General features: G+C 42.9%; 1 protein-coding gene across 3 annotated transcripts in view; it reads right to left on the bottom strand.

The window, feature by feature from the left end:
* Positions 1–37: 37 nt before the first annotated feature.
* cep350 (centrosomal protein 350) overlaps positions 38–14,482 on the bottom strand; it is a 31,667-nt gene continuing 17,222 nt past the window's right edge. For 2 of the 3 annotated variants that reach the window (XM_070960230.1, XM_070960231.1), the window contains exons 21-38: positions 14,325–14,432; positions 14,001–14,218; positions 13,581–13,795; positions 13,124–13,402; positions 12,865–13,014; positions 12,488–12,648; positions 11,013–11,135; positions 8,726–8,970; positions 8,395–8,594; positions 7,872–8,022; positions 7,171–7,331; positions 6,955–7,082; positions 6,780–6,841; positions 4,746–6,679; positions 3,713–4,273; positions 3,023–3,169; positions 2,510–2,632; positions 38–2,107 (exon numbers count right to left, since the gene is read on the bottom strand). In XM_070960230.1, the coding sequence (XP_070816331.1) occupies positions 1,940–2,107; positions 2,510–2,632; positions 3,023–3,169; positions 3,713–4,273; positions 4,746–6,679; positions 6,780–6,841; positions 6,955–7,082; positions 7,171–7,331; positions 7,872–8,022; positions 8,395–8,594; positions 8,726–8,970; positions 11,013–11,135; positions 12,488–12,648; positions 12,865–13,014; positions 13,124–13,402; positions 13,581–13,795; positions 14,001–14,218; positions 14,325–14,432 (5,134 nt within the window). In that variant the 3' untranslated portion in view covers positions 38–1,939. The remainder of the gene's footprint in view (positions 2,108–2,509; positions 2,633–3,022; positions 3,170–3,712; positions 4,274–4,745; positions 6,680–6,779; positions 6,842–6,954; positions 7,083–7,170; positions 7,332–7,871; positions 8,023–8,394; positions 8,595–8,725; positions 8,971–11,012; positions 11,136–12,487; positions 12,649–12,864; positions 13,015–13,123; positions 13,403–13,580; positions 13,796–14,000; positions 14,219–14,324; positions 14,433–14,482) is intronic. The other variant, XM_070960232.1, reaches the window with a different exon arrangement.

Here is a 14,482-nt window from a genome sequence, read left to right as displayed (position 1 = left end):
ACTAGATGTTTTTTTTGAAGGGGGGGGGGGGGGGGGGGGGCAAAGGTTCAGCTAGCAAGCTTTACCAGGGTGACTGATAAAGAGACAAGACAACCACAGGGGCTCTCGGGTCATGTAAAGTAAACACACTGTAGGGTAAGTAAGGCTCAAATCCAGCATTTCAGTACTGTCCTATGATGCAGTTCCAAAAATATCAAGTCACAGCGGCCTGTCTGTTGTGTCCCACTTACATACTATATACTCAGTCTGTGTATGTCCGAGTATGTAGAGTGTTTAAAAAGAAAACAAAAAATGAACTGACTTTTCCAAAAATGCCAGCACAGATACTAAAATTATTTGATTTCTGAACATAGCGTTGATGGACGTCAACATATAAAAACCAAAACAATGTTGAATGGGCTGCAAAATCTTCAGCTACAGCACAGTAAAGAAGTGTTAACACTAGTACACACTGTTTGCTTCAAAATATTAATGTATCGTACGAAAGCGGGACACAGCGATTGTGTTGACCAACTGGACAGTTGTGGCCACAATAAGAGTCATTCAGAACAGTTTCAATTAATTATTAACACTACGTTTAAATATTAAACCCCCTCCCCTCCCACGTTTTGTTTGTTTCGATAGCATTCTTTAAACCTCCTACATAATATATTGCAATGTTCAAGTTCACATTTCTGTTTGTGCTTTTTTACAATTTCATTCGATGTTACAATCTGCTCTCTATATGTTGACAAGATCGTTTGCACTTCAAAATGTTCCTTACTCCTCTAATCAAACATTTTCACACAATAAATAATATAATTATGGAGGCAAAATGTTTCATACAATATCTGATATCAGTGACGTTCCCATACAGCGCAGTCTGATGGTATTTGATTGGTGACATGTTTCGTGCGTGTTGCAGCTCTCCTCCAGCACCCTGGATTTGAAATTGGACAATGATTGTAAAGTTAAAGTGCTGACTCCCAGCTTTAAGGTTGTTTCAGGGTGTTCATATCCAAAGTGGATAAACAGTAATGGAATTTTTTTTCTCAAAACAGTCTCCCAATTTTAAGACAATGCAGCAGGGCAAAGATGCTAAACATACAGCCAAAGCAGACACAGAGTTTTTAGGGCTGAACAGTGACCGGTTGAGTCCTCTGACCTCAGTTAAACTGAGCATGTGTTGTACTTGTTGAAGACCAGACTGCAGACAAAAAGTCCCAGAAACAAGCAACAGCTGAAGATGGCTGTGATGTTTGCCACTGTCTGTTAATCACGCACAGAGGCTGATCACTGATCACCCTCAAACACCCATCGTCATCGCGTAATTTCAATGTGCTGCATTACAAAGCCAACACAGTAACATGTCACTGTCAAATCACTTATAGACTACAAAGTATATTCTTTTTCTGCTACTCTAGTACAATTTTTGAATGCATATATATATATATATATATAGATCTATTTTAAGATTCAATACAAAATATAACAACCTACTTTTGTTCCAGGTGGATCTTATATTACAGTCCCGTGTGGAACAATCAACTTAGCAGCATCAATGGACTTTAAATGCTAACAAATGGCACAGTCCATCCTCAAAACATCTACTCATTCTCCAACTGGCATTTACAAAAAGGGCCAGTCCAGATGGTGAGAACTGAGACTAGATGGTGTTCAGGTTTACGAAGGCTGGATTGCTCAAGAGGCGTTTTGTGTGTCGAACAAATTATAGAACCACTATAAATAGCTGACATAAATTCAGCAAATTAATGTCACAGAAATAAGTAGGAGTTGTTTAGTTGAGAGGTAACGCTGGGACCGAAGGCATTTAAGGGCTGCTGTTGGCACATCAGCTGGTGGAAGACCGAGCAGCGGGAGGTTGGCTGGAGTTCGCTGGGGTGAGGGGAGACTGGGGTTGAGCTAGAGGTTGTAGTTTAAAATCTAAACAGGAAACCAGTCAGGAGAGGGTGTCTCTTTTGGCCCTTTTCTCATAGACTAGGGTCAGCACGTTTGCAGTGTCCTTCAGCAGAGCATCAAAAATGCTGTCTGCCAGCTGCATCTTGACAAGCAGCTCGTCCTCGTCATAGTTGACCCACTGGGCTTCCTCCTCATGGAGTTCCTGAACCTGAAAGACAAACAGGCTTAACTACTGTCTGGCTACTGGCTGTAGGTAAAATATCAAAGAGTCATTTTAGTCAGTTTAAGTTCTAATTCATATAACTGATTCAGTATTAAATACTGTAACCCTAAATTCAAATGGGTCAAAATATGAACATTTTATAAAACTGTTGTTGCCATCCAGAGGAAATAAGCAAACTCGTTCTGATACTATCCAGTCACACACGACTTTGAAATTTACAATACAAATTTGATTTGCTTTTATTTATGTGAAAATTCTACAAGCAATAAGTAATAGTGATCTTGAACATGTGGGTTAGGAAGACCTATTGTATCAGGTGTTCGGTCCGGGTGACAAATAAAATTGATGTCCTTTAAAACCCCCCGAACATTTCATTTTGAGACCTACCAGTATGTGATCGACTCTGTCCCGCTTCTTTCTGCCGAATTTGAGCATTTTCTGCCAGTCGGTCTTCTGGCTCTGATCTTTTGTCAGGCCGTACAGTTTCAGTACTTCTGAAGTGATGAACTCCTGGTTCACATCGTAAAAGAAAACACACACACACACACCATGTCAGCACGGGTGAAAAAGACATGGCACTGCATTTGAATTTGTGCAACTGTATGTAAATGTTAAGAAGTTTTTACTGCACTATATCAAATGTGCTGATAACCAAGGTGAACTGAAGCTACATGGTGACGTTTGTTAATACTGCCACTCACTTTGGATGAGTAGAGGATAAAGGACTGAAGGTCCAACTATATTTTAAAAACCTAGTTGTCTTTGAAGTCAAGCAATTAGAATTTTAAACTATAGCAGGAAGAAGTAAACAGTGCGGCTGTTCGGCTTAAGTTGGTACTTTTCAGACATAAATGTAGCGTCTCTTTCCATTGGTGTAGTGGTTGTCCTGCAGCACTGTACCTGGATTTTGGTGATGTCTCCTGCTGTCTTTACTCTATGGAAGAAGGAGGACTTGACTCGACGTGGTTTGACCCACTGAGGCTGATCAGCGTCGGGCTCCTCAGCATAGATCTCCTGAAGTATCTCCCATGTCAGGTCATACACAGCCTAGAGGACGGGGAGGGTAATGAAACACTTAAGTAAGTATTATTAAATACAACTGATCTTAACCCTATGTTAGATGAACATAAATGAGTTGAATAACATGTCAAAATGTTTTTACTGCTGAAAAACTCAAGTGTTCGCATTCAGAGCAGCATATCTGAGCAACTGAGGCAATATCTGGAGCAAGAGCCTGAAGTCAAAGGCACCTGAAATAACTGTGTAGTCTGGAAATGTTAAGTTGCTAATGGTGATAATGGGAAGTTGCCTGGCATTTAACCTCAGTGAACTCACTCAGCGTAAGTGCTATCTTGAAGGCTACACTGCATGTCCAGCTGTTGTTGGTTTAGTACAACTGAAGTAGGACGGTTTTAAGCTTATTAGCACCAGCATGACTGGTTGGGTGGATGAAAAGGAAGTAAAGGATACTTAACTTCCTTCTCTTCAATTTAACAAATTGTGGTTTTGACATTTTTCACTGAGTAATCTGTATGTTTGTCTTTGTTATAGAGACTTCTTTTTGGATGTTTTGAAAGCTGTCCTTTTCACCTTTCTGTAGCTGCGGATGCTGATGGCCTCCGGGTCCTGGCTGCTGGCCTCTTTACCCAGATATTCTTGTGAAGGTTTGGGGTTTGGCAATTGTGCAAGGGTCAGTGTTCCCTCCTTCCCCAGACCACAGCTGTCCCAGATCTCCTGAGTGGCGGTGTGGACCATCTTCTCCACCTCTGTGGCTGAGTGGGGCACCACCATGGCAGGCTGCTCAGGGAGTTTGGGGGGCAGCGGTAGTGGTAGTTCAGGTCTAGGTGGGGTCTTCACCTGCTGTTCCCCACCAGGTGATGAGACCAGCCCCCCCAGGGCTGCTCCAGCTGATGAGCCAGACCTCGTCAGTCCTCCTCCTCCTCCTCCTCCTCCTCCCAGCCTTGCCTCTTCCTCTTCCTCTCTCTGTTTCTGTTTGAGTCTCTGCTGTTCTCTGCGGGAGCTGAGGCCAAAGTCCTCATCAAACCAGTCCTGATCGTCACCTAGCTCATCTAGCAGTTCACGGCTCAGTTCCAGCTCTGCTAGTCGCTTGGCAAGCTCCTCTTGACCACTGGCTCCCAACACTGGACTCTCCTGTTGTGACAGAAAAACAGGAAAAAACAAATTTACTTATGGATTAGAATCTTCCAGATGTATGAATATCTCACCGCACCATGACAGAACAAGTCCCATTATAAATCATGGGTTTACACTTTTGATCTAATCTTAAAAGAGTACCTTTTCTTTCTAGTGTTTCAGACAAGTTTTCAGCAAAGAGCACCAAATTCAACAAAGTCTGTCAATATAAAGTTGGACTTTGGCTGGACACACAGCAAAAACAAGGGTTCCTCAGTTCAAATCAACAAGCACTGTTTGTCATTGACTTCATAACGGGATTACTGGTGTTTCCCCACAATGAATATTCCACAGTTCAATCATATACAGCACTATCACATTTAAACACTATCTGTTTTTCATTTTGATTTACATCTTTGATATTACAAAAAACATGGAGACAAAAATTTATATCTTGAAATTTGATCAAGAATTGGAAATATGCCCTCACCGGTCGGTTACACAGCTCCGGTGATGACAGCTCCTCTTTTTCTGCAGGTAGGAAGAAGGGTAGACCATCTTTTTGTTCCACTGAAGAGAACCACTCTTCTTCTTCTTCAACATTTTCACCAAACAGGTGTCCGTTCATTTGGTTAGCAGCTTCTATCTTCTTCTCTTTAGCTTTTTTAATATCAGCTAACTGCTTCACAGTGTCTTTTACAAAGTTGTTGAGGAGCTTGTCTGCAAATGTGTCCAGTAAGTCCCTCTGTTCTCCTCTATCACCCCTGATATCTGTGGAAAGACCCTCAGGAGTCAACTTGTGCTGTGAGTCTACGTCTTCTTTCTCATCAAGGGTAGCTATCTCCTTCAGACTCTGCTTCCCCAGGCCAATCTTGTCCAAATCAGAGATGAGTAGAGTGGTTGGTGCATCTTCAAATTCCAAAGTTATGTCCCTATTGTTGCCATTAGCGATGGGATGCTTGGAGTCATTGTAGTGCTGTGAGTTGAGGTGGGATCCGTCCTTGTGTTCAGACTCATCTGTAGTCTTTTTATCTCTGGACCCATAGACTTTATGAGATGTTTGTTCATTTTTATTCTTCAGATTTCCTTCTTTTTGGGATTTATCCTCATCTGTTTTACGCCTATCTCCACCTTTATCTGACAGATCATCAAAGAAGGAGTCCTCATCCTCTGTGGTGTCTGCGTCGATCTCAAACTTGTCTGGCAGGTGTGTGATCTTGTCTGGAGGAGCGAAGATACCGTGGCTCTCATCACACTCAAAGTATACCACCCCATCATAAGTCCCATTGTTGCTCCCCTCAGACTTATCTAACTCCACACCAGCCCAGAAGCCATTAGCAAAGCTGGTTGGACCTTTGAATCTCAGCGTTCCAGGCTGAACACCACCGACAAGAACCCGATCTCCAATGTTAAAACTTGACATTTCATCTCTGACAGGAGAGAGAGGGGTCTGCAAAGGAGAGATGGGTGGTGAGTGAGTGGAATTAGCAACGTCCTTGCTGTCATGTTTGGAGTCTTTGGTTTTGTCATGAAGATCTAGCAGTTGTCCAGATTTGTGGCTTGCTCCACTCATCCCTGAATGGGGACTCAGTTCTTCAGCTATTTCCTCCTCTACCTCCTCCTTGTCATACAGTGTGGCTCTGCTAGGGGAGTCCTTTCTTGGGTCCTTGATCTCTGTAGGGGAAACCGAGATGTGAGAGGCAGCCTTGGAACTGTGATGTTCCTCCCTGGGTGAAGAATACACTGATGAATCAAAGTCATCATGATAGCCATCTGCTGTGGGAGAAGACGCCTCAACATCCTTTATGGGTGCCTCCTTCTTTGAAGAGAAGGCAACTGAGTCAGGGGAGAAAGAATGGTCACGGGATGAGGAGCTGTAACTTGGATGTGGTGAGGTTTTAAGGTCAGTTGCAGCTGAATGTGACTTACTCGAGGTGATAATATTAGATTTTACAGCTTCCTCAGCTTCGGAGGTTTCCCTTGTCTTTATTTGTTTATCTGGTTCTGGACTAACAGATGGAGAATATCGATGTTCTTCATTCATGGAAGAGGAAACGTTTTTAGATGTAGACAGCTTTTCCTGGGAGTCCATTCTGTCTCCCTTTTCTAGTTTGAGAAGAAATTCAGATTGTTGATCCTCAGATTTGAAGCTCGCTTCCACTTCCAGTTCCTCCTGAATGTCAGATCTTTGATAAGACTCGATGTTCTCATCCCCTGACTCAATCATCTGTGCCTGGGCTTCCTTAGAGGAAGGTCTTAAAAGACCATCTGTGGACAGAGCTCCTTGGTTCAGGCTCCTTGGTCCTGAGGTTGGACACTCTGGGCTGCCATACACTGGGGTTGGAGTGACTGTTGGTGGGTCTTCATCAGACAGTTCTTCAGGTACTGAGGTGGATCTACTATGATCAGGCTGAGGAACTGCACCTGTCATAATAGAAGAGTTCACATTATTATTGAAACTTCTGTGTCAAAACTAAATACTGTACCTTATGTATATATTTGTTATGATGGGTACGTCACTCACTGTGATCTAAAGAAGCATCAGTTTGCATCCTTTCGCAGTCAGAGATTTTTCTGGATTCAGACCTGAGAAAGAGGGATTTGCTTTAAATTACACAGCAATCTTTTCTACCTCTTATTACACTATAAGATACTATATGCTTGCACCAGAGTGTCATGTTTACAGCTATCTTTGATACCTGTGACCAGGTGGTTTAACAGTGGATGCGACTGAGGTGGAATCGTTGATCTGGGACTTTACATCAGTTGTTGAGTCCGGCTCCTTGTTCAATTCTGCTTTAGTTTTCTTGATGAAGTTGTCATAGCTCTGAAAGTAAAATGGGAGAATAACAGTTAAGATATGAAGAAATCTGCATATATAGTACATGGACTAATGCACAAAGACACATATTTACCTCCAGCTGCTTCAGCAGGCTAGCCTCCTGTGCCTTCAGACGCTCTTTGTGCCTCTTCTTCTGCTCTTTCCTCAGCTGGTAGGCCATAAACTTTCGTTTTCTGAGCTCTTCCTTCAGTGCCTTGATACGGCTCTCTATATCACTCTGGTCTGACATGGGTTCTGAAAGAAAATTTAGAGTTAGAATGTGAAACCAGTGCCAGACCTCTCATTAGCAAGGAGTAATCCAACTTTGTGCCCACTCAAACTCAAACCCAATTCTTTGGAGATTAGTGTACATTTTCTTTACCAAGAATGCATCCAGTTCATTTTTGTGCACGTTGCTTCGGATCGGTACTTAATGAACAAACAGTATTACAAAGATTAAGGGTCTAAACTGTGGCCTGAATATGAATAAAACACATTCAGCTAGAATACTAGGCCAGCAAACCTGTTTTTGCTTGTGTGATAACTAAGCGCAATGCAAACTGTTCTCTCCCTCTATCACACAGCTAAGCAGGTTAGGTATCAGGGAAGTGCTTGCATAATGTTTTCCTGGCAGCATTACATTATGCCTGACTACACGGTGCCAGTAATATAGCTGCATTATGTCCACTCTCTGTTTCTCCCCTTCTATCTTATCTGAGAACTATCAAGAACGATTATGTACTCCAAAAATGTTAAATATTCAGTGTATGTGTATTGAGTCATTGGCTAACTCACCAGTCTGCGTAGCCATGGGGGAATCAGGAGGCTGAGTGCAGGCCTGGTTGGCGGTCCGGGAGGAGGAGCGAAGCTGCATCTTGGTTTTGCTGCTACCATCTGAAGGAGAGGCAGCAGGGCTGTGGCTGCCTTTGAATGGAGACTGAAGAGACTAATCAGGATGAGGAGCAGGAGGAGGAGGAGGGGAAGAAAAAGGAATATTACTTCAGGATATACCAACGCCCTCAGATGGACTAAGAGAGGTATGCATGGACTCATACTGGACATGTACACTAATCTAACAAATGCGTAGTTACCCTCTTGCATGTTCCTCACACAATAAGAGAAATAACTCTTTACTCTACAGAACAGAATTCTTTTGGACATCAAAACTTACTCACAATAGAAAATTTTACTCTCTCACACATGTGAGGTCGATTTTGGAGTAGCTATTATTTAGACTCAAAATGAATTCAGCCACCATCAAAGAGATGGGATGAAACCCTGAAATACAAAAAGGAAAGACAACCACATTTCTGCCCACCTGTCTGCTAGGTGACGGGGAAGCAGAAGTAAAGTCTTGGGTGTAATTTGCAGGGCTGCTCTGGATGGACAGCAAAGGTGTTTCAGGAATCGATGCAGGTTGTACTGAAGATGGGCTTCCTGGTTGCTGGGACCCCAGTCCCTCTGTGTGTATACTGGACTCATGTGTCGCAGAGGAAGAGTCAGCTTCGCTCACATACTCTGAAAACATGTAGAACAGATAACCATGAGGTCATCTTTATTTGTCCAGATTGATTTTGACCTCACTCCCAAACCACAACATACTTTGACTCTAAACTTGACAAAAACCAGGTATGATGTGGTTGGTTTACCTTTCTCACTGTCAGTTCTAGGCTCTGAGCTTCGATGGTGACTAGAGTTGATGTCGGAGAGCTCTTTTTTCTGACTCTCTGCCATGTCCTTGTCCTGAGGTGTTTGTCTGTCCCATACAGCCAGGGCCTCCTTTTCCATCCTACGGACCTCTGCCTCCTCCTGGTCCAGCCGCTGTTTCCATTGCAGCAGCTCCTCAGCATGATGACGCCTCTGCATCAGCTGCTGCTCCCGCTTTGTCAGGAACCTGGAGAAGCAGATGGTAAGAATGAAGGGAGAGGGGAATGGAGAGATGAGGAAGGAGTGGAAGAAGAGACAGAAAATGGAGATTGTAGATGATAGTGAGAAGAAAGGTGAAGAAATGGGGAAATGAGGCAAGAGACAGGAATACGGTAAAGTATGAGGGAGGGAAGAGAAGGAGGACAAAGACATTTACCATCAGGAATGTTAAAAATGACATCGCAGAAGCAAGCAGACCCAAATCACCTGAACATCCAGTTAACACTGCAAACTCACCTCAAACCTCTGTCCAACACTCAGAAGCCAACACACACACACACGCACGCACGCACGCACGCACGCACGCACGCACGCACGCACACACACACACACACACACACACACACAATACATGCTTTACTTATTTCTTTCCCTGAAATAGTCATTCAAATAAAGAAGTGTATTAGCACCCATCGCACAAGCAAGCATAAAGTGATGAAATGTCAGTCAGGAGAAGACAGGAGTAGGAAAATAACAGTGAGGATGTCAAACTCATGCATCAGACTGAAACCCAGGGGTTCAACACTGATTGGGTGCAGTCACACATAACTCAAACACCTGCACTCTCCTGACCAACGAGGATAACAAGTCTTAAACACAAGGTTCTGTTGCCTTGCAAAACCAGCAGAATTTGCAATTCTAAAATCCAACTTCTCTAAAACATACATCTGCAGATGCAGATATCAGGTATAGCTGTTGTGTAATGTGGTTTCCCACAGCTATGGGTGCCATTACAGTGTGGTATTATTTAGCCTTGATCTAATTTAGAGGCCTTTCTCTTGACCTAATGTATACTGATGGTAAGCCAGATAGTGAGAAACCAGACTGGGGGGTTCTTTTAGTCCCTCCCAAACTCTATTATAGCAAATGGCCATCTGTACTTATTAGCCCATCCAATGCAACAGTTACCTAATGAAGAGAGCTAGTTAAGATTTACTGGGCTCATTAAAGAGAAAGACCACTCTGTCTCTGGTCTGTTCTCTGCAAAAGTCCTTTACCTCCATGTCATAGTGTGGTTTAATCTCAAACATTTCGTATTAATGACTGGGCTGGAGCCACAATACTGAAGAGAATTGTGTTCAAGAAAGAAAGAAAGAAAGAAAGAAAGAAAGAAAGATTCAATACCACAGAAATCCCAGCATTGAGTGTGAGATTCCCATTCAACAAGGAAAGCTCCTATTAAAATAAACATAACCTTTGACCTTCACAAAGTTGAATTTATCCTATTTTTTTTTGTTTAAAATTAATGCAATCAGTGTTCTTCAAAGTCGAGATGAAGCCAGAAACCCCTTTCACCCTTTAGATCAAATCCCGGCTCAGATTGCGTAACTATTAAACAATAAATCATATATTATTTATTCTCTTCAAGGAAAGTGGTATCAGGGACAGCTCCAGATTACGTGCAGGGCATTTTACAGAGGACTGCTTCAGCAACTACATGGATCTTACGGGATGGGATTTGTCTCTCTCTCCCTGACAGATGCTGCTATCCATGTTTGTTATGACTTTTCAACATTCAAATCAAATTTCTACCAATGATGTGTAACACCTGCCAATCCTGTTTTGCTCAGAAATACCTCACAATTTTGGAAGCTAGATACTCTCAAAATGCTGCTTCATCTGGACTTAAACACATACAAAAATGGAAATAATTTCAGCACCTGACTGATGACACAAATACTGAAAAAAAATACAAAATAAAAAAAATACTTAAAACTTAAGTTCAAAGTGAATTTGTCAAAAGGTTAGCTTATTTCAGCAAGGCAACTTTCTTTGGCCACTCTTCAAGCTTTCACTCAAATGTCTCCCACACAAATTCCATCCAGGAAATTACAACAAAACAAAAGCCCTCAAAAAACCCAACAGATCAGTCATCATTCACTGTCCCGCCCCTACAAGGTCCCAGTGCCAGTGGATGAACACAAGCATGTTCCATGGGGTGGGGTGGGGTAAGGCAGGGCAGGGCTAGGTGGAGGTGCTGGGGAAGAGGTACGGAGCACTGTACAGTACCTGACCAACTGGTTGTAGATAAAGAGCTGGAATTTAGGGTGGAGGTTGGGAAGACAGACACTGAGGGAGGCCCAGTGGTGGGCCGTGAACACAGAGAAGAAGTAGTGGACAGGAGAACAGTGTCTACAACACACAAGCACGCAACAGACAAAGTCAAAAGAGTCACACAAACATGGGTATGGAAACAAACAAACAAACATACACGCACACACATGTCCACACGCACACAAAATGTAAGAGGGAGAACACATTAAAAACACAGAGGGAACGACAAGTAGAGAGAAAGGGAGAGAGAAGAGCGATATGAGCAAATGTGGTTTTATTGCACCCAAGGTGTCAGTCAGTCTGTCAGGTTTATGTTACAAAATGGTTACTTTAAAATATATATATATATATTTTTTTTTTTTTTTTTGGGGGGGGGGGGAATATGAACATTAGCGTGGGGGGAGGGGGGTATCTAAACAATTTTATGCTTTTGTTAGATCCTCTTAATCGTTTTAGTTTGCAGTGATCTAACCTTATTATATGGAGATTTTGTAGTATAAACTGAAACAAATATAGACCTAAAACTTGTTGAAGTTTTTCCATGGAAGACTGGCCTGTGATTTATAGCCGAGTTATAAATCCTAAACCCCAGAACAATTCAGCCACTTATTGGAGCTACCCGGTCATGAGAGGCTCTCCAATCACCTGACCAAAGCTGGAAGCCAAGCCTAAAACCCTAGAGGACCAACAGGACCTCCAAGCACATGTAGTTTCTTGTCAACACAAGTGGGCGAAGAGGGTGTAATAAAAATGATGCAATGCACAACCTATGTTCGTCTTCACTGGAAAATAATTATGCCTCTGTAACTGAAAGTCACAGTATTACCATTATATGTCGTTAGGATGATTTAAGACTGATGTATATTGTCTGATGCTTTCTTGACGTACTATTATATGTTGTTTAATCTGAAGTTAAGGGGATACTGTGGATTGTTGTCTACTTAAGAGGGAGAACATGGAGCATGCTTATCTTCACATCCACACATTCACATATCCACAGCAAACAAAGGTGGCAAGTACTGCTTAGTTTTAATTAGGTTAGCTGCTAGTTAAAGTAAAGACCCTATGTAGAGAATTAGAACTTGATTCTTATTACTTGTCATGGTAGAATGACCCCCCAAAAAAGTCTTACAAATAGCACAGTTTACTACCACTCAGCTGTAAAACAAATCTAAACTGCTTTGCCAATTTCTCTACTAAATATAAACTGTGCAGGTGTGATGCAAGAAAATAGTAATAACCAACTGCAGCCTGTATCAACACATATTGAGAGTTAAAGGATGCAAAAGAAGCAAACCTCAAAGGAAAAGGCAGCAGGACATACCTACAGTAAGCACTGTTAAAAACTCTGATAAGACAGCGGGACTTCAAATTGTCAGCAAGCAGAGAGAATCCAGTTAAAGTATGAAAAATGAAATGTAAGTCTTTACTTCTCGTCCATGTGAGAACGCATCTTCTTGAGCTTCTGCATGATGCTACTGGTCTCACTTCCAGAGATGGAGAGCGGGGGAGAAGGGCTGCGGACATCTTCAGCATGTCTCATGTTGGGGAAGGCTGCCTCAGACACAGGGGTTTCTGACACAGGAGTCTCCTGGAGGATGGATGGATGGACATGCAGACAGGTCACATATTAGTTAAGCCATTAAAAATAAAAAGCTTAAGATGAACATAGCACCATGTTCTATTGTTGAACGTATGTTTTCTTTCTTGATTCCAGTAACATAATACTTCTGTGGAACAAAAAATACGGTCTATCTGGTCCTCCGTACACGCTGTGAAGGTGATTAGAGGCTGTTGTACTACTTACAGGTGGGGCTTCACCCCCAGCACACTTGAGACGCTCCTTCAGCCTGAGTGTAGAGTTTCTCATCCGCTCAATCTCCTCCTGTTGCTTCATCAACAGCTGCCTTTCCTTCCTGGCTGCTTTGTTGGCCTCCTGAAGTCGCTTGATCTCAGCCTGGGAACATGAGTATAGTGGGAGAGAAAGATGGTTAGTCAATAATGGTTAAGATCACAGTACGTCCCAAAGCTCAACTGTCACTTAATGCCATCATGTTTCCACGTACCTGCTCCTGCTGTAGTTTCATCAGAAGTCCCCTCTGTTTCTTCCTGATGGGTGGCATTTTATCATCCTCTCCCTTGTCCCTCAGCCTCTTTTTCTGGTGCTCTAGCCAAGCCAGCTCAGTTCTGGTCTTCTCTTTGAGGGCTTTCTGGCGAAGTCGAAGCAGAGAGCTCTGGTGCTGCAGTCTTACCTCCTCGTCCTTCATGTACTGACGCACCATGTCCATGGTGAACTGGGAAAAGCTGTCTTGTCCACCTGAAAAGGCCATGTTTGCATCCTGAGACTGCAGGAGAGCAAAGGTGAAAAGGCTGAGGTTAGACTGGGTTGACAAGGTTGAGGTAATGAGAAGTAATTATGTATGAGAGGAAAAATGGGGGCACAAACCACATGCTCAATAAACAGTCACACTTTTCTGGGGACAAACTGTACTGGCAGTAGTTAAACTCATATTCCAAAGTCACCTTTAAGATATTGTGTGCCCCTGAAACCAATGTCGTATTGCGACTGGCTCCATCATCCTCTGATTCCTCCTGGTGGCGAGACTTCTTCTCCTTAGTTCCACGGCGGTGCGCCTCAGACGGCAGCAGAGAGCGAAAGGAGCGCTCCTCTATTTCATCCTCAGTCATGGACTCATCAAACTTGAGAGAGTACTCTGTTGCCACTGATGTACTGTCTCCTGGAGAGTGGAAAAAGAGACAAGCTCAGTGTACACTGTAGCTTTTCAATTGCAATTTTTATGTACCTGTTTGAGCAAAAAAGGCAGAAAAGTTTTCACATTTTTTCTAACAGTAGTACACCAGTGAGTACTGGAGTGTGAATATGTAAAAAGTTGTGTTATAATGTTGACTTTTATACAAAGAGCCATGATTGCCGTCCAATACCTTTCTCTTCCACTATAGAGGGGATGCTGTCACTGCGGAGGGAGTCATTTGCTGCTGTAAAGACTTCCTCCTCTATGGAGCTGCTGCCTGCTTCCCTCTCTGTCTTCTCTTCAGCTCCTCCCTTCCTCCATTTCCCCTCTACTGCATCTTTTTCCATCTGATCTCTGTGGTCTGAGGAGACATGCGAGGGGCTGTGGTGGCTGCTGGAGTCTGCTCCACTGAGGAAAAGGGCAAAGGACAGATACAGTGTCTCTTTCAATTTCTCTTCATCAAATCAAACAGAAAACAGCGACACTAGTGATACATGAGAGGCCTGACTGGTACCTGAGGTTGGGTCTTCTGAAGGATAGGGAGTCAGAGTGACTAAGGCTGTTCAGTGAAGACAGGGGTTCTTCTGACCTGATCCTTCTGCTTGACACCTCACTCTGGAAGCTGTGCAGAAGAGATTTAAACACAACATGGGTAACTGCTCATATACTGTC

The sequence above is a fragment of the Chaetodon trifascialis genome, chromosome 4 (assembly GCF_039877785.1).
Source record: "Chaetodon trifascialis isolate fChaTrf1 chromosome 4, fChaTrf1.hap1, whole genome shotgun sequence".
Lineage (NCBI taxonomy): Eukaryota > Metazoa > Chordata > Actinopteri > Chaetodontiformes > Chaetodontidae > Chaetodon > Chaetodon trifascialis.
The sequence above is the reverse complement of the archived record's forward strand: the minus strand, read 5'-3'. Positions and strand labels throughout refer to the sequence as shown.